This window comes from Enoplosus armatus, chromosome 8 (assembly GCF_043641665.1).
Source record: "Enoplosus armatus isolate fEnoArm2 chromosome 8, fEnoArm2.hap1, whole genome shotgun sequence".
Taxonomy (NCBI): domain Eukaryota; kingdom Metazoa; phylum Chordata; class Actinopteri; order Centrarchiformes; family Enoplosidae; genus Enoplosus; species Enoplosus armatus.
Window position 1 is genome coordinate 15,887,051 of NC_092187.1, and position 19,224 is coordinate 15,906,274.

The 19,224-nt window shown below is 40.3% G+C and overlaps 1 protein-coding gene across 3 annotated transcripts; it reads left to right on the top strand.

Moving 5' to 3' along the window:
- The first annotated feature begins 1,134 nt into the window (after nucleotides 1-1,134).
- On the top strand, nucleotides 1,135-17,928 carry uckl1b (uridine-cytidine kinase 1-like 1b). Of its 3 annotated transcripts, none has more exons than XM_070910268.1 (15): nucleotides 1,135-1,208; nucleotides 6,788-6,981; nucleotides 7,852-7,958; nucleotides 9,163-9,333; nucleotides 9,633-9,704; nucleotides 10,639-10,828; nucleotides 11,066-11,127; nucleotides 13,502-13,521; nucleotides 14,278-14,376; nucleotides 14,508-14,601; nucleotides 15,131-15,193; nucleotides 15,331-15,453; nucleotides 15,725-15,832; nucleotides 15,916-16,072; nucleotides 16,239-17,928. In XM_070910268.1, the coding sequence occupies exons 1-15, from the start codon at nucleotides 1,135-1,137 to the stop codon at nucleotides 16,316-16,318; spliced, it is 1,614 nt and encodes a 537-aa protein (XP_070766369.1). In that variant the 3' UTR covers nucleotides 16,319-17,928. The 3 variants fall into 3 exon arrangements, with proteins under 3 accessions (XP_070766369.1, XP_070766371.1, XP_070766370.1); XM_070910270.1 differs by lacking the exons at nucleotides 1,135-1,208; nucleotides 13,502-13,521 and adding exons at nucleotides 3,968-4,167; nucleotides 12,340-12,356; XM_070910269.1 differs by lacking the exon at nucleotides 1,135-1,208 and adding an exon at nucleotides 3,968-4,167.
- The last annotated feature ends 1,296 nt before the right edge of the window (nucleotides 17,929-19,224 follow it).

A 19,224-nucleotide genomic window follows, 5' to 3' on the forward strand; every position in this document is an offset into this window, starting at 1 on the left:
GCCATTGTGATGAAACTGTTGAGAGTTTTAAGAGATGATGTTGTAGCTCATAACTGGTTATGATATATAGGTAACAGGTGAAATGAGACTAATGATGTATTAAAGATTTCCATATCTGAAATTAAGCTGTATAGAACCTAACATAGGAGGCATCAACACCTCCTTTGAGTCTGAACTGTTACAGTTTTTCTCCCAAACTTGTTGTATTACCTGTGCATTAGTATCCCTCAACTAATTAATAAAAGTTTGTTGACTAAATTTGTGTCAACTGTGTCAAGGTTTAAGTAAGTTTTGATTGCTGTAGTATAGGTTACAATGGATGTAATTGCCAGAATGTAATAGAGTTTTCTCACAGTTTGACTTGTCAAACACAGGTGGCAGTACTCCTTTGTGCCAGTTTCAGAGATCCTGTTTTGTACATGCCAGCTGACTCACACACCTAAATGGAAGGGAGCCATCATTAATTAAGAACTGTGATTTTCCTGCTATGACATGCCAAAATGTCAAGTGTGAAAAATTCTTATTGCTAAAATGTAATTATATAAATTAATAATTCAGCTTCCCTAATTACTGATGGGATTTTCCAAGTGTTAGGAGTGTGTGAGGTGTTTCACATTGGCATGCTGGTTTTTTATCACTCTAATGTAGGATTTATATTGTCCTTCTTTAGTTGTAAGTGAATTTTGAGTGTATTGTATCATGAAGTCTATTTATAATTATGACATATAACTGACTCACACAAAAATGTAACAATAATCGATCAATCAAGTTTATTTGTCACATGTAATCATATAAAATAGAACCACAGTGAAATGTAATTCCGCCAATGTAATCCCGCCTATAAGGATAAATAAAATAACACTAAAATGATAAAAGTCAGTATTCAGATCTAGACACGTGTCCGGTTGGACCTCACCAGACCTCACCCATAGCCAGTTTTGGGAAAGGCCCTGATGCCGTACATGCTGCTGCCTGTAGAGCGAAAGAACGGAACAGATGCATTCTGGGGCTTGAAGTCCTTCTGGGGGGGCTGACTGGCGTAGCTTTATGATAGTGAAATGCACAACGCCTACAAGCCCCATGATGCTCCAGCGCTAAACGTACTCTCAACACCTGATTGTCAACAGAGTAGCAATGTCTGCCGTTAGCAGGGAAGAAAGGCTCTCAAAGATGGAGAACGAAGAGAAAACTTCCTCTGTATCGAACAGGTAAAATTTTGGCTGCTATTTGGAAACCGTTGGAATCTCAAAACAATTTTTTGGGCGACCTTTCTAAAAAAAAAAAAAAAAAATGTACTGGCAGTTGGGTTAAGCATCTTTATGGAGCCACGACTTGTCACACTGTGTGCCTTAATGGGTACAGTCACTGTACCTTATATAAAAGTAACGTGTCGCTGTAATGGCAGCCAGGAAGTTAGAGTGTAATTGTTAGTTTATTACAGATGTCATACAAACTCTGCCTACGGTTAGCCCGTCGTTTTGCCCACTCTATCACTTGGTTATAACAGTTGTCATATTTTACACGAGGTGCCCTCCCAACATAACTCCATTATCATCTTCTCAAACCAGGGAAACATAACAAGAACATTTAAAAACACCTAACGGTACCTCAGATACATGTCGTGTCACGGGTGTTGCTAGCTAGAGAGAAATTGATAGCCCGAATAAAGCAGCAAGAGACAGCTTTCATGTAGCAGAGGAGATAAGCATGGCATGGCGTTTCCTGCTGGCACTGCAGCATGATTAAAGTGCTCATTTCTGACAAACAAAATGCCCTTCTCTTCGGGGAAATACAAGGCTACAGAAAATAATGACCCGTGCTTAAGGACTAATACTGTAGATGAATATACATACAAATGTCATACTGTCATATTGACCCAGTTAGTCAGCTCTCTGTATCCACCTACAGTAAAACCAGCCTTCAGCTTGGTACCCTACTGAGCCACAAGAGGGTGTTACTGCATTGGTCTATCCACTGAGGGTTTCTTCCTGTTTGGTAGGCTCACTAAACCCGTATCACAAGCATTAAAGTTATACTCACATGGTTACATTTGACATGGCAACGCCTTCAACAGTATTCATACAGCTGTGTAGTTCAGCGAGGAGCTCTGAGTAAAAACACAAGCTTGGAAGTATATTTTAATTATGTGATATTGACAGAAATTTGTGAACACAACTTACAGACTGCACTTTCAGTGAATGGATAAAATGTAATCCAACCACAAAGCACCACAAACTATAGCCTCAAAAATTTCCAGAGGAATCAACACCTCCCTGACACGTCACAACAGAGATTAAACCGTATAAGCGTTGAAAAGATTTTATTTTCAACATTTGGCTGCACGGTTATGTTAAGGAATTCCAATATATTGGTATTTCAGTTATTTTGTCCACCCTATGTATATATATCTACTTACATAACTCTGTCCTAGTTTCTAAAATAGATTAGAAGTAGGATTTGGAATTTGAACCCTGTTAAAATATATTATACCTTTTATTCTTAAATTGGTAAGTTATGGAGTTTTAATGAGTCATAAGAGACAAATATATTTGTTCTGCTTTCTAACATTCTCTCACTGTACTTATAATGCTAGTAAGTTTTACTTCAGCTCGGGCCTATAACCCTTCTGTGCTTCTCTGCAGCCATAGAGAGATAGCTGAATGTTTGGAATAGCAACCAGTTCAGGCTTCTTGTTTCGATGTGGCTTTCTTGCTTTGCAGCTGTCTTCTGACTGCAGTTTAAAGCGACAGCGACGTCCCAAAACTATATTGAAGATGAGAGAAAAACACTGAATTCCCTTGTGTCACTTCCCTGTGGTTTCAACAAGGAAGTAAACAGAAATGAGGTCTTGCCAAGTCCATACTTCAAATATTTGAAAACGCTTTAAATGTGGGTTTAAATCATATCTCGTAGTTTCTCTAAGCGGTGTGGTTCTGAAGCTGTGGCCTGCTCAATTCCTGGGTTTGTTTTTGCTGGACTGGAAACAATTAGTCCGTCTCCTCTGATCTCTGAGAATAATGATTTGTTTGTCTGTACATGTTGTGGTCCGGGAGGAGTGTGAGTGTGTGCATGTGTGTGTTTACGTGTTGTATGTGTGCATTGCCAAGGGCTGTTCCTCCGACTGTCAGCTGACAGAGCAGTAGAGGTAGGGTTGGGTTTCATCATGCTGTTTATTCCCCACTCTTCACTGTGAGTGAAGTTAGGGAGGGGACATCGCTCTGTGTTTGTGTGCATGTGCAAGCATGTGTGTCTTTGCTGACGTCTCTAGACTCTGGTGTAAGGCACATAGAGACATTGCGAGTCCCTGCAGGGGAAAAACACATTGCCTCCACTCCCTCTGTCGTATTCTCTCTCTCTGCCTCTCTCCACTTCCCCAAACGCAACCTGAAGCGTCTCTTTTGTGAATTTGGTCAACTGCGTCAACGTCAGACGAGAATAATAGCTGGCTGTTTGTCTATTCATACTTGTTATTTGTCCAGTTTTTCTTTTTTTTCCCAGTTTGTTTCTTGGTGTCTCTGTCGCTCTCTTCTGGTCCCCCTTTCACCTCCAGCTACATATTGCAAAACTGACTGTCAAAGACAGATGACCCAAGCTTGGCGTGTGTGTGTATGTGTGTGTGTGTGTGTGCCAGGAGTGGGAAGGTCTGGCTCTAACCTGATGCTATTAATATCACCTAATGAACATAATCTGGAGGGTAGGTTATCCTCTTACATTTGTTGGCCGGACGACCAAGGGGAGGAGTGGAGAGCGAGTGAAAGAGGAGGGAAAAGCTGTGCTGTAGTTTCACATCGAGTGTGCTCTCTCTCTACCAAGCTGCAGTGCCTTCTCTCTCCTTCTATTGCTCCACTGAATGGAAGAAACAGAAAGCTAAACAGATGTTTAAAGTTTCGTTTCTCCTCTAAGCTGATACCCCTCTATATTGCCCAACTTCTCTCTCTCTCTCTCTCTGGATGTGTTGTACCAGAGGCCAGTGCCTTTAAGTGCTTTATTGTGCTTGAGTGTATATATATACTGAGTATACCTGTTAGCAGTACTATAGGTTTAAAACACAACTTGCGGGTGCACACATTGGAAGCCTCCCTTATATTTTTCTCCAGTTATGTCCTCTCTTCCGACTTACTCAGGAGCTAGAATATCCGGCTGTTGGACTCTAAGATCTGATGGCAGGTAAGTGCATTATATTTATTTATTTATTTATATACTATATACAATTGAGTGTTTTTGCTTGTTCACCCTTTGAGAGGATTATGTGTTCAGCGTTTCTCTCTTCCAAATGTGGAATAACAGGAGAGACAACTCTAGTCTCTAGCTCGTTGGAGTATAGCCTTTTGGGTTTTTGTTGACATGCTTTGGGAAAGTTTGCATCTGTCTCTCACTAACATAAACCTGCCGTGAGCAGCTGTAATAGTGCCTTTGTGCTGATACCCCAAGTTTCGGTGTAATATTGTGATGATGTCATCATATCATGTTATCATTTTACACAAATATATTACCCAAGTGAATGATATGATGAAAAAGTAAGGAGTTGATTAAGTTTTGTTTTAGGTCTGTTGCGTGTGAGGGGTTTTGTTAGGTGTAATAACAGAATACAGTTCATTTAGATTAACAAGTATCTTATTATCTATTATTTATTTTGTCAGAAATATGCCACATTATCATGTATCTGTATCACTGTTGGAAAATATTCTCATTAATACTGAACTGAGAAGTTGCAGTCGTGCTCCGTAGATTTAAGGTTGGTTTTGTCATATGAATGCCCTTGTGCATGTGTGTTGTCTTTAATTCATTTTGTAAAGACCCTCCACAAAGCCAAGAGTCTTCGGTTTTCTAAGGAGGGCAAAATAAATAACATTTTGTCTTATTTACTACTGTTATCATTGACTACTGCTGACCGTTGGGGCTCAGATGGTCCCCATGTCTGCTCCATAAGAGTCCTCTCTCAATCTCCTCTCAGGTTCCCTGCACTGTGACCACTTGACAACCATTTCTTTTCACAAAGTTGCATTCATAGATGAGTTTATACAATGTTTAGGAACCATGAACTGTACTGTGACTGTAACCACAACAGGAACAAGGGTATGATTCAGCACAGTCAACGAGGCTAATCTTTTATGGCACCCTGGTTTGGTTTTAACTGATAACCCAGCTGGAGCGTGCTGTGCCTCATGCATGGTCTATGTGTTCTCTCAAGTCTTAGTCCGCTCCCTGGCTCCATCCAAACTCAGGTGACCCTGGTGCGATAAGATAAATCTTTGCTCTCTCTCTTGTTTGCTTCCCCTCTGACCTCTTGACACTCCACCTGGGGAGGTGTATGGCCTATATAAAGATGTGGAAGCCGAGCGTTGACTGATAAAAAGAAATAGACAGAGGAACATCTAGGACCGCTCCTTCACACGGCCTACTTATAGTACTATAGTTATGGCATCTGGTTTTTTACAGTCCTCAATTGGTGAAGTGTGGATGTCTCGGATAATGTAGTAAGTGTTGCTCGCAACCATCACCTGGTTAGACTTGTCACTTATAAATACTACTGCAGCACTTGTTTAGGTGATGCTTGTGTGTACATGACAACAGTGATTGCTTCCAAGTAGTTTTTTTCTTGAGGCTATCATATTTTGCATAGATAATTCACCACAGATACCAACTTTTGTAAGAGAGGTGAAGCAGGTTTTCCAGGGAAAGTTGAGTTCTAGATGGGCTACTCAGCAAAGGGGTAGACCAGTTCTTTGTACCATTGCTCTCTGCTCTGAATCTTAATTAGCCACAACCATTAACTGAATGTTAATGCTCATTCTTCTTCACTTTGCTCTTGTAATGTCACAACATTGAACTGTTGAAAAGCTTTACAAAAGGCTGTAGATGCAATTTTTTGGTGTTGAAATACAAGACCTTTGCGTCAGGTATTACATACATTTCCATCGCAAATTTGGTCATGTTGTTATTGTGTTGCGCAGGCGATGTGATTGACCAACGTATTTACTTGGACCTGTTTTGAATGAGCTTCTTGTGATTTGTTTATGAGGTTGTTTTCATCTTGTTACCTGTGATAGCACATTCAGTTGCACAACTGAACGCACCCAGTTAACATACTGTATATTGAACTTTGGTTCCTGCTGCAGTTATACTGTACACGATTGGACAATGTTCACCTGTTGCAGATGTAAAAACTAAACATTAACTCATGACAGGAGGCATAACACAACACTAGCTCAGTCTTGTTTACTTCCAGTTAACTGGGCTACTATTTTTGAAATCCATCTGCATTTCTATCCCACAGTGACACACCCAAACTGACGCCTGTCGGTGTGTCCCTGTTTAGCAAACATGCATCACACACTGGAGAGACAATTACACACAGGAAGGAGCTTTTCTGTAACTAAAGATGATCCTGTAGATTTGTGTCTTATTGTCATGACTATCTTGTTCTTGCCGTGCCTTATTGCCTTTTTAACACCAATTTTCACAACTGTTCAAATGCAGCTCTTAACACATGGGCACTAATGAGCAGTGGTTGTACTGTGGTGCTGTGCTGTCTTTCACTGTGTAGTGTATTAAGTTTAATGAAAGCTGTTTTATTATATACCACTTGTATACCACTTATTATCTACCACTATACACCACAGATGTAATTGTTTATAATGATTGTGCTTTAGCTTATGCCTAGGCAAAAAAACATGGTGTACAGAGTTGTATGCAACACCAGTAATATGTCCAGTGCTATAAAATATAAACTAACAAAAGGCAAAACAGTGATGGTGTGCTCCGTTGTGTTCTTGTTGCTTTACAGTGGAGGTGGTGAGGGATCACTGGACCGGCTTCTCCCCTCGGTAAGCACAGGCCTTTCACCCAGGAAAAGGACCACCAGCCAGTGTAAGTCTGAGCCTCCTCTCCTACGCACCTCCAAGCGAACCATCTACACCGCTGGCCGCCCACCCTGGTACAACGAACATGGAACCCAGTCCAAAGAGGCCTTCGTCATTGGTAGGACGCTTCAAGAGATCCACGCCACAATGTAACAACACTGATGTTTTATTTTCTTCTGTATCATTAATTTAGAGTATGTTCTCCCATACATTTCCAGTGTCATACATATACATAATACATATTCAATCACCCAGACAACGGCCTTTTCTCCTAAATTAAGTCACTACATAAGACTGCCCCCCCCCATCAAACACGTATATTATTATTATTATTATTATTATTAATGTTATTCTATGAAATTGGAAGAGGAACTGGCAGGATTGCATTTTGTTGCAATTGTACCATGTATGATTGCATGTGACAAATGAATTGATTGATTGATAGACTACATCAGGAATTTAGTCTAAAGTCTAAATCTAAAGAATTGACTACCTTACTGTTACACTTTTGAGTTTGTAGGACACTTCCGGACACAGGAACATTTATGAAGTGTAGGAAACAAAGTTAACTGATACTCTGTATAAGCAGATAAGAAATGTCTTTTGCAGAAAAAAGCGATCACCGTATTTACTGCTAATGGGTATTGACAAGCTCATTCAAGAGTCATTATTGACATTTTAACTGAGTTATGGGTGGCTCTGCTTTGCTACTCAGACGTATTGTACATAGGAGTGTGTTTTCTGTAAGAGAATAGGATGTTCTGAAAACACCTTCACCTGATAATGGGCATCTTTCCATTGAATGCCCTGGTCTCTGTTTCTGCCTGTCTCTCTTCATGCAAATGATAGCCTAAAGCAACCTCAGCATGTACTTGCCCTGTCAAGCTAGTACGTTCCCACCAAGCAAAGGTATTTTAAAATTACACTTTTGCAATTAAACGTGTATGCAAACATTACTTTATGTTTTTATGTCAATATTATGTCACAGGTCTGTGTGGCGGCAGCGCTTCAGGGAAGACAACCGTAGCCAGGAAAATCATTGAAGCTCTGGATGTTCCATGGGTTGTACTACTCTCAATGGACTCTTTTTACAAGGTGCGCATGTGTGTGCAGTATGTGTGGTGTATACTTATGGTGTGTGTCCATTTGCATGCTGCCACGCACCTGTTTATGAACGTTGTAATGTGAGGTTAAAATACTGGATGCGTATTGCTTTGTGCATGTCTAAACATTAATCCAAATGCTTTTAAGATTCTAGTGATTAAAATCTTGGCATCAGAAATTATTACTTCATCTCTGTCTTGTATGGCTGCTAACCCACCAGTGCCCTGAAGGAAGGGTAGGAAAGAGTGAGACTGAGTGCAGAAGACAGAGTGAAAGAGAGAAAATAGGATTGCCTTTGGATGCCAGAGGGAAAATGAGGATAAGGAGTGACTGGAGAGACGGGGAGGATGAAATAGTAGAAGGCGGATGAGTCAAAAGAGAAGCACAGTGGTGAGCGAATTGGGGAGAGAAAAAGAGTGGTGGAGAGCAATCAAGCAAGAGCCATCATTCTTGCCCCTCTATACTTCCACCCACTCTGGTTATGTAATCCTGTCACAATCTGACAGCAGCAGTTCAGGCTGTGCAGAGTAGGAGGGAGTTACCAGTGGCCAGTGGTACTGTAGCCCTCACCACACTGCAATACCAGAGGTCGGCATCCAAAACATTTCATCTAGAATTTATGTCTTTGTAAATTCATACCTCCAGTTCTTCTTTTCTCCTCACATTTGCGCAAGCCCCCGAAGAGCCTGTAATACCGGTTTATCATATTAAGTGTGTAATCAGTTCACTTGAGAAGGGGGTGTTGCTGTTCTGAAACTGCCAAATACCAGATCTGGGGTTTTAATGCTCAACTACCCTAAGGGCACACATGCACACGTACACACACACACACCACCTGGTACAGACGTCACAGTGGCACATGATGTTCTACTAAATTTAGGTCCCCTAACTTCAACTGCTCTGGAACAGTGATCTGTGTCCAAGTGTTTTTGCACAAGCTTATTATGTAAATTATTTGCCAAACCATTATTTGAGCATGTTTACTTGTTTTATTAGAAAGCATTCATGTAAAATTGTTTTATTAGTTTATTTTTTTATTCTTGCAAATGTTAATGTGTGTGTCTAATCAAAAAACAGAAACTGAGAGACAGAGGAAGTATTTTGCTCTGGAAATAATTTTTTTGTTGCTTGGAAAGCATCGTTGTTGTGGAAAAGTTTGCTGTAAAGTAATTCCAACATGTGTTGTAACCCTCAGGTCCTGTCCCCAGAACAGCAGACTCTTGCTGCCAGTAACGACTATAATTTTGACCACCCTGACGCCTTTGACTTTGATTTGCTGACACACACGCTGCGCAAACTCAAACAGGGCAAGAGCGTGAAGATCCCTGTGTATGACTTTACAACTCATGGGAGACAGAAGGAGTGGGTAAGGATGAATGCACACATCCAAACACATGGTAATGCACTTAATGAGTAGCATGTCAGAGTTACTGCATATAATCTCAGTTTCTCGATTACCTAAGAGGGTTTTAATCTCCCTTGCTAGAGGTTTAGAGTCACATTGCAAATCTGCTACTCCAGATGGTCACTGATAAACCGTTATTATGATTTCTGTCTACTTGTTTTTATACTTTAATGTCCATTAACTACAGTTAGACATTCTCTGTCCATAAACTGTGTATGTGTATTGTACTGTAATACTACATGCACGTGTGTCCACCACAGAAAACCGTATATGGAGCCAGTGTTATCATCTTTGAGGGAATCATGGCCTTCGCAGATAAAAAGCTCCTGCAGGTATTGGTTATTGTCCTCTTACATGTACAGCTGGTCAGTGGAAGGTGCTGGTGTCAGCTTTTATTTTTATCTGTGCGTGTGGTCAAACATGTTTTTCTATGCATATGTGGGAGGGAGCTTTTTTTTTAAACTAATTTTATTCACTTACACCAACCAGTGTTGACTATGGCGCTTATCAAGTGCCAAGAAATTGCAGCACAGAAATGCGATAGATACAGTATATCTGAAGTGAGAAACGTTGTCCACCAGAGAGAACTGGCATTTATTTTTCAATAAATTGTATCCTTACCTAGTACTTCCAAATTGATTGACATGTATTTTAATACACAGACTAATATGTTCATGTTTTCAGGTGCTGTTAAAGGTTCATTGATATCTATTGATAGTCCAACTGTTTGATAACATACTGTGCTTATGAGTGTGAATATAGCTGCAACTTATATCATTAAAAACATATTGGTCTTTTAATCTTGCTTTCAGAACAGACTAGGTTAAACATATACCTTTTGTAATGAGGTGCTGGCTGACAGAAATAAACAGAATCAATTATAAAGATTAATTAAGAATCACACTTGTAGCTCCAATGTGATAATTTATTTTAAAAGAAAACAGCGTTTCAAGAGATAAATTGTCCTTGTGTGGGTTCATTTTTGCATTCATTCATATCATATTAATTCCAAGACATATTGGGAAATCAAGGAAAAAGAAACATCAATTTCAAGCACGGTAAACTTCAACTTTAAAACAGATGTCTTAACATAATTTATATATTGTGAGCAAAATTATGCTCCTAGAGTTTGACCTAAAACACCACTAAGAAGCTAAAAATATAATTAAGCGTGCCATTTTTTTCATGTCGTCTTTGTGTGAATGTGCGTTATAAAGCTTTGTGTCCAGCTAAACATTTTCTCTCTGTTTTGTTTTCTCCTTTCAGTTGCTGGACATGAAGATTTTTGTGGACACAGACTCTGACATCCGGCTGGTGCGTCGGTTGAGGAGGGATATTACAGAGAGGGGAAGAGACATTGAGGGTGTCATCAAACAGTACAACAAGTTTGTCAAGCCAGCGTTTGAGCAGTACATTGAACCAACTATGCGGCTAGCTGATATTGTGGTGCCACGTGGTGCGTGCATACTCCTTTCACACATATTTACATAAATATATATTCAATGTTACATAACGACGGCTATGATTCTAGTAATGTAACAAGGAACAGTGCAACAGTACAGTAACTATTCAAGTATGTTGTATTTGGTATTTAATCAAAGTTTCTTGCATTTTACTGCTGTTAAACATAAGTCACTGTTTGTTTGATGATTCCAAATTAACATTATTGTTTTTGTGTTTGTCGTCCCGTCAGGTGGTGGCAACATGGTGGCCATAGATTTGATCGTGCAGCATGTCCACAGTCAGCTGGAGGAGGTAAGAGAGGTCACACTTACAGACCTACATACATACACACACACATGTAGAAACAATGTCATGCCAGTTTAATAAGACATTAATTCTTCATTCTTGTGTAATTAGTATCTTAATTTGGTTTCTGACTCAGTACATCTTACTGAAAGGATATTTATTGTACTGTAGCTATGATCTGCACTCAGAAAGGGCGTAGTTGCAGCCTACTCTTTTTTTGTCAGTAATTACAAGCTCCATCACTCCCTCTAGTGGATAGAAAATGCACTGCACAGATTTTAGGAGAGGATGAATGTGCTAATCGCTCCGGGCTTATTCAGCATGCTTGAATGGAAAAATGAGATAGAAATAGATTATTTTGCTAAGTGTTGTGATAACAATTATTAACTCTAGTTATTTATATTAGTTCCAGGGAATAAAAGAATTGCGATTTGGACCAGAACACATCTTTTTAATGTTTTTTGCTTATTTGGTAAAGTTAAACAAAGAAGCAATGTATTAAGTCTTCAATCTTGCTGTCTGTGTCCTAATTACAAATTAGGACTAATTAATCACTCCTGAATACAGCTACAGCCGTATCAGACAAATAATCTATACTTGATAGTCATTATCTGAGTCTGAATCTGAAGCCAAAGCATTGTATTTTCACTTTAGGACAAAGACATTTCAGGTTCCTAATGTTTGGCAAATCTATTGGGTTTTTTTACTTTGGTAATCAATCGAAAAAAGCAGAGTTAAGATGTCCAACTGTTATCAATATGATTATAGCCCTTTAAATATGCATTCAGTATATCCATATCAAGACATTTGTTTAGATCTATAGGTTAAGGTATAAGTTATAGGTATACGTTTTCAGGTGAATTGAAAATATCACATATTTATTACTGTGAAACAATTAAATCCTGATACGTAAATATGTGCCATGAATTGCACGGCCCTAATAGAAATCCTGTCATGGTTCACTCTGCTTCCACTTCAAAATAAGCCTTTCAGTACAGAACCAGTGTGCTCTTTTGACTTTTGGATTTGTTGTGCAACATGCACTAATTGTCACTAAAGGCACATTTTTTCTTGTGGGGAGCACTTTGTGCCATAATGCAGTTCGCTCCTCCCCACTATACACACACATTAACACACACGCTGCTGATGGACTGCTCTCTCACTCTCTCCCCCACCTCCCTTCCAAATCCTAACCCCAAATCCCTCCGTGGCTCACAGCGCGAGCTCAGCGTCAGGTAGAGTGGCCTTTATCCTGTCTATCATTCTTTTCACCATCTGTCCAATTCCCCAACTGCTCCGACTTCTCACTGGGAGAGAGAGAGGAAAAGAGGCCAGCAAAGCCAACCTCTACCTTCCACTGATCTGCTGGCTGCCATGGCACATCACCAGGCGGCACTGTTGTATATGTAGAGCAGATATGACTAATTAGTGATCAGTCATAATAGTACGAGACTGTGCCAAAATATTGTAAAGACTTGGTACACACCGGCTGGAATAAATATAAAAACAGCATGAAAGCCGCTGTCAACATTTGAAAGTTGAACAAAGATCAAAAGTTTGGATGTGGTGTGGTGCAGCCAGCATTAATGTAAACGTTGGTTTTCCTTCTCTCTACCTTTTAGAGAAATGACAACTCACACTCTGCCTGCCTTCTGTGTCTAAAAATACACCAATGAGTCCAGTCACTGACCCCTCCTTTCAGCGGCAACAAGAATAAGAGAGAGAGTGACTATAACAGAAAGCGAGCGAGAGGAAGCTCTTGCTACAGCTATTGTTGACTATCACATACCTCAGCCACAGAGAAAGTTTCCAATACCCTACTACAAAGCGCTGAGTTTTTCCATTGAATGTCGGCCACAGTATCTGAGACAGAGAGAGAGAGGAAGTGAGCTTGGTGTCTGTCTTTAGACACAGGATGTGCTGGGGCCTGTGAGCTGAAATACCAACCTCTACTGTTCTACACGCTGAAAGAGTGACAGCCGCACGATTGCTTGTGTACCTCCCACGCGTACAGACTATGGATGCACGCGTAGAGATACCAAAATCTGTTGAAAATTGTTCTCTCTTTTACCCTAGCATCTGTACAGATGTTTTAAAGCATGGCGTGTTACTTCATGTATTCTCTGAATTATTATACAAACACTAATTGAAAACCATATTATTTGACTTAAAATGACAGTTTATCTTGGTGGTAAGCATAGCTGTACCATCTCAGTCTCAGCTGTCACACTTTTCACTGTGTGTGATCATCCCTTCATCCACCTGATGTTGTGTCTCTTCTCATTTTTTCCTCCTCTTATCTGTTGTTGTTTTTCGTCTTTCTGTGTGTCCCCTCTGTTGTGATTGTTGTTGTGTTTTCGTCGAAAAACTCTCCCCATAGAGGAAACTTCGCTGGGATATGTGAGCAGATTTGCTATGATTTCTCCTTTCTTTGCATCTGGCTAATGTGTATCTCAGTGACATCGTGGATAGTCTGTAGCGTCTACTTGACTGCATCACTGAGTATTTGTAGCAGTGTGTCTCTTCCTCTATAGAGCCCAGGATAGACCTAGGCTAACTAGATATCCAAACCTAATGTTGATGCGTGGAGTCATAGTGAATTACTACAAGTCGTAGAGACCTTTCATGGAAAGAAAACACCATGCATTTATGACATAGTGAATTCTACTTTCATTTCAAATCCTTATATATTATATTTTATAATTCTTGACCTTTCCAAGAAACCGTCTAACTTCTTTTCCATCATCAAGGTCTCTGTGCTGTTGTAATTTTCCACTGAAGCACTCAACACTAGCACTGTGTGCTCTGCAATTTTGTGTGTCTGCCTTTTCCCAAGCAATCCTATTACAGTGGATACACACTGCCATAATCAACTTTGCTCTAACTTCTACTGAAAAATTATTTGTGATGTTTTTTGTTTTTTGCATGTACTTACACGTCTGTGTGTGTGTGTGTGTGTGTGTGTGTGTGTGTGTGTGTGTGTGTGTGTTTGTTTTCTGAATGTGCACACTGTACGTATTGTACACGTGCGTGCAGAGAAGTGTTAATTGCGCTCGTATTCATGCGTGTTGTATTCATGTGTCCGTCCATCTTCCCTCTTTACGCTTCTCTCACCCTGCACCGCCCCCGCTCTGCTATTTGTTGCCGTGGTTACAGGGCAGCCCTGGCTTCTGCACACCAGGCCCAACCCCTCCCCCAGACCCTCAGCGTTCTGGAGAGCACACCCCAGGTCAGGGGCATGCACACCATCATCAGGTAAAAGCTGAGAAACCTGATTTATTACATTAACAACTACATCTGTTTCCATAAAAAGAAAACTGTGCAGTGGACAGCAGCTACCCCCATTATACATCTTGTTTTTTCCTTTTCCTAATCACCACATGTAGAAACAAGGAAACCAGCCGCGATGAGTTCATCTTCTACTCCAAGAGGCTGATGCGTCTGTTGATCGAGCGAGCGCTCTCCTTCCTCCCCTCACAGGTGCCAAACGCTGACATACACTGTTAATTAATTCATAGCACTGCATGAAGGTTCTGTAATCCTTTGTGTTAGGTAGGACATTGACTCTGAACCGTTAGATACCTGGGCGTAGACGGAGACATGTGTAGGAGAAAGAAAGCGTGAGATACCCGCCTGATAGACAGAAGCTGACAAGACACAGCATCAGAGTGAGATACAGTGTGTTGGCAGTTATGTGGCCTTAAAATGGGGAAACAGTATAAAAAGATAAAGATTAATGGAAAAAGAGTAAGTGCTTTAATTTGCTAAAAAGATAATCAGACAGCCATACACGTAGTGGCCTGAAGCATGAGCATGGAAACTAGTCAAGTCACCACAATGGAAAGTTTCCATCCCTTAACCATTACATACTGGTTTGCATTACACAAACATGACTGAGAGTTTGAAATTCACTGTAGCTGATCACACTATTTTCCTGACTTCTATAGCACACTATAGGGCTGCGATCATCATTGTACTCACACTGCTATGATTTTTAATATTATCTCAGGTCCACGTAGTCCAGACCCCCCAGGGAGAGGATTATGAAGGCAGGACTTTCCACGGGAAGAGGGTGAGTGAACTCCATTTACTTCCTGCCGTCTTCTAACTCTTTTTTTTTATTATTTTATTTTAAAGGCCATTCAGAAGAGTTTTGTCTCTACCTAAACTGATGCAATTAACCTCTGTTAATTTTTTGTTTGTCTTTAGATCACAGGCGTGTCCATCCTGCGAGCCGGGGAGACCATGGAGCCGGCTCTGAGGGCCGTCTGCAAAGACGTCCGCATCGGCAAGATCCTCATCCAGACCAACCAGGACACAGGAGAACCAGAGGTACAGATCGTAAATTGTGGCTTATGGGTTGTAGAATATGTGTAAAACATTTTGCCATAATTTACCTACAAACACATTTAATGTGTTTCGTGTAGTTTGGCATGCTCTTGTTGTTGCATCATACTTTTTGCTCATCTACGCGCTCTTTCCGGGAAATTCTCAGATTAGGGGATTTCTGCATAATGCCACCCATGATAGAGCTACGGGAAGGTACTGGTCATGTCAGTTACATGTTGGTGTTAACCCACATCCTGTGTCTAAATATTTTCAGCTTCACTACCTGCGTCTACCGAAAGACATGAGTGAAGATCATGTGATTCTGATGGACTGTACCGTGTCCACTGGAGCTGCTGCCATGATGGCTGTTCGAGTCCTGCTGGTGGGTGCGCCTGGCAGTTGACAAGTCCAACTAACTGTCTTCCTCGTGTAGTCTATTTTAACGGGGTATGTTTTAATTTTCAGGACCATGACGTTCAGGAGGACAAGATCCTGCTGGTGTCTTTGCTAATGGCAGAAATGGGAGTCCACTCAGTGGCCTACGCATTCCCACAGGTCAAAATCATCACTACAGCTGTTGACAAGAAGGTCAATGATCTCTTCCACATCATACCTGGCATAGGTGAGTAATGGTGAAAAGAAGACAAGAGTGTTTGACATTTTGATGATAAAATATGCTGTTTATTGCATTATATTTACTTCTTCCCCCCACATGCCAGGCTTGATCTATACATCATGTCAACTATGATTTTTCAGTTTTAACTGACTGATGTTTTTTGTCTTTGTAGGAAACTTCGGGGATCGATACTTTGGAACAGATGCACCCCCTGACTGGAGCGACGAAGAGATGGATGAGCCCAGTTACTGATTAAATTATTGGCAGAGCGCTAACTTATCGGGTGATTCAGGGCTGTGCCCCTCGAAGGACAAGATGAGGACATTCTCTTTGCCTCTGTTGGCTTGTAAAGTGCATCCTTCAAGGGCCAAACGAGGTGCCCTGAAAACTAAAGTGAAAACAGGACAAAACATTGCTAATGTACAGTCACCTCGCTGAACATTTAAATTATATTATTTTATCTAAATGCTGTTGTGGAAAGTTGTGTTATGAAGTCTAAAATATTTTTATATGTACAGTATGTTATTAAGTCCAAATGTTTTATTTTAGTGTTTAAATTGTGACAATCTCCGTATTGAAACTAGCAGACACGTTGTTTTGAAAAGATGTATCTAGCCTTAAGCCGTGAACTGTGGACGACACAACTGAATGTACATTTGCACGTGCGGCAAAAGAAAAAGAAAAAGAAAATCAAGCTTTTAAGGTTATTTTTTACCACATACCTTCCTCACAACTTTCACAGAAGTTAAATCGGAACATGAACTCGTGTTGCTCAACTTCCATCGCCATGAGCACTTTCTGAAGGACCATTCAATCGGAAAATGTGTAGGTGTATCTGTCTTTTTTTTAGCTCTCTGGTTCACCCTTTTCCTTCTCTGTGGATGCTGACCTAACCAGTTGAAACGGGTGTTGAAAACCATTTTTCATTATTATACATCTAAAAGTATGCACTTGTGGTGTATATTTATGCAGCAATTCCTTGATTTACATATTTTTACTATGGATAGATCTGACCAGTCAGCAGGCAAGTCATACATCTTATTGCTGCTCTGAAAATGGGTCATCTGCATCTAACAAACACAGATTAAGTGTTTATTTCAGTCTCACACGTCCTGATTTATGCCTTTTTTTATGCAGTAGATGGGATTGTTTGTTTGAAAAGGGCTGTTGAGTTATTGAGAACATCTACATGTCAAAAGGCATGGTGGTGTTCACAAAGTCTTGTCAGTGCCTGACCTTTTTACTTGGTATCAGTATTGAAATGAATGAATGTCTGCTGAAGTTGGTGCCTATTTGTTATTGCCTATTGTTCTTTGTTGAAAAATGTTTGACAGTTTGCCAGACGTTGGGTCGCACACAATATTCATCCATATGGTAGTTTGAACCGATGCCATGAGACATCAGAAGGAGAGGAGTGTTGAATATAAAGTTCATTTTGATATCATTATGTAGTGACTTCTCTGGTGAGTTACATGAATATGATGTTCTCGTCCACAAGTTCACAGTTCATTATCATTATACAGATTTCAACGCATCATTTGTTAAAGTTATTTATTTTGGACATTTTTGAAATTTGGAAAGAAACAGAAATATACAACATGAAGGGAAAAAAACATGAAATGAAACATGATGAAAGTGTAACTCTGTGCAACCTGTAGCCACATTAGCTACAAGTACTGTTACTACTATTGGCTCACCATTACTTTTCCGTTAAGTCACCTGCTACTGTTCAGTATGCGCTTACTACTGAAACTGTTAGTGAGTCATTCTGTACTGAAAACCCATCGATTGTGTTTACCACTTCTGCTGCATGTTCTTTTTTACATATATATATTTAATAAAAGTGCAATACAGCTTTTAAATTACTCAGTGCATTATTTCATTCATGTTAAATGTGAATCGTGTCATGTAGTGTTCAGTGAGTCATATTCAACTCTGTTTATTCAGGGTTATTAAAACACATATCATGGCATATAAAGTAAACTTCTCTCCCTGTTTGAATCACCTGCACATTTTTGCCTAAAACATTTCAAGACAGAAAGACATCACTAACTCTTTGAAAATGAACAGGAAGGATATTGTGGTTGTCCTCTTCTCATGGAAAGGAACCTTGATATCTTCCATCACTTTCCATAATTATCACTCTTGACAGCTGTCAAGACGCCAGCCACGGTAAAGTATGATTGACACTCATTTGATGAGGCTGATGGACAATTACAAACCAGCAGCCTATTAGGCAGATATTGACCCACAAGAGGCATCTTTTTCTGGGGGGGGGGGTGATGTGAAGGGGACGGGCAAAAGACGTGCAAGAGCTAAGAATATCAGGAAGCTCAGCTGCAGCATTTTTATTCTTGTACTGTTCTAGTTTATCTAGTGTTAAACCTGCAGCTGTCACAGATTTGAAAGCTTCTGCAACATTTACAATGGCTGCCTTTTGATTAAAATATCATAATGACTTCATTTAATTAGCTAAATTGGCTTAAATTTGCAATAAATTGAAGCATGTGCCTGCTATTCATTTTTAAGTCACAACATTTTGTATTATTCCCTCTCTGTACTACTCTCTGTCTCTCACACACACATACACACACACAAATGAGCTTTATCTTCCATTGCATGATGACATTTGCCTGAACAGAGTATTTCAATGCAGATGTTTGGGGGTTTTTTTCATGACAAAATGCATAGAAAGTTCATATTGGTCCTTTGATTGGAGATGTCAGTGGAAAGTTTACCACCAGCACTGACAAACAGGAAGGTGGTGTGTGTGTGTGTGTGTGTGTGTGTGTGTGTGTGTGAGTGAGTTGCATCCCCATTGGTAGTACAGAGCACGATGAGGTCACAGCTTAGTAAAGACAGCAGGAGTGGCCTTTTTTAACTCAGCGACCTGTGTTTCTTCTTCATCCTCATGTCACTCGCTGTGACTCCTGGTTGCTCTGCTCTCTTCCTGTGTGCCTTCTTTTGGGTCTCGACTTCACGTGATGAAGACTGTGTCCCTGTCTGCCCTCGAGTAGGTCTGAGGAGTCAGAGGGTCTGCCATGTGGGTAAGAAGTGCGCAGGGGAGACTTTTGAAAGCTCTTAGAGAGACAGAGGCTTCACAAACTTGCCACAATCCTCCATTATTATGATGATTGTTGCGAGATGAAAGGGAGGAA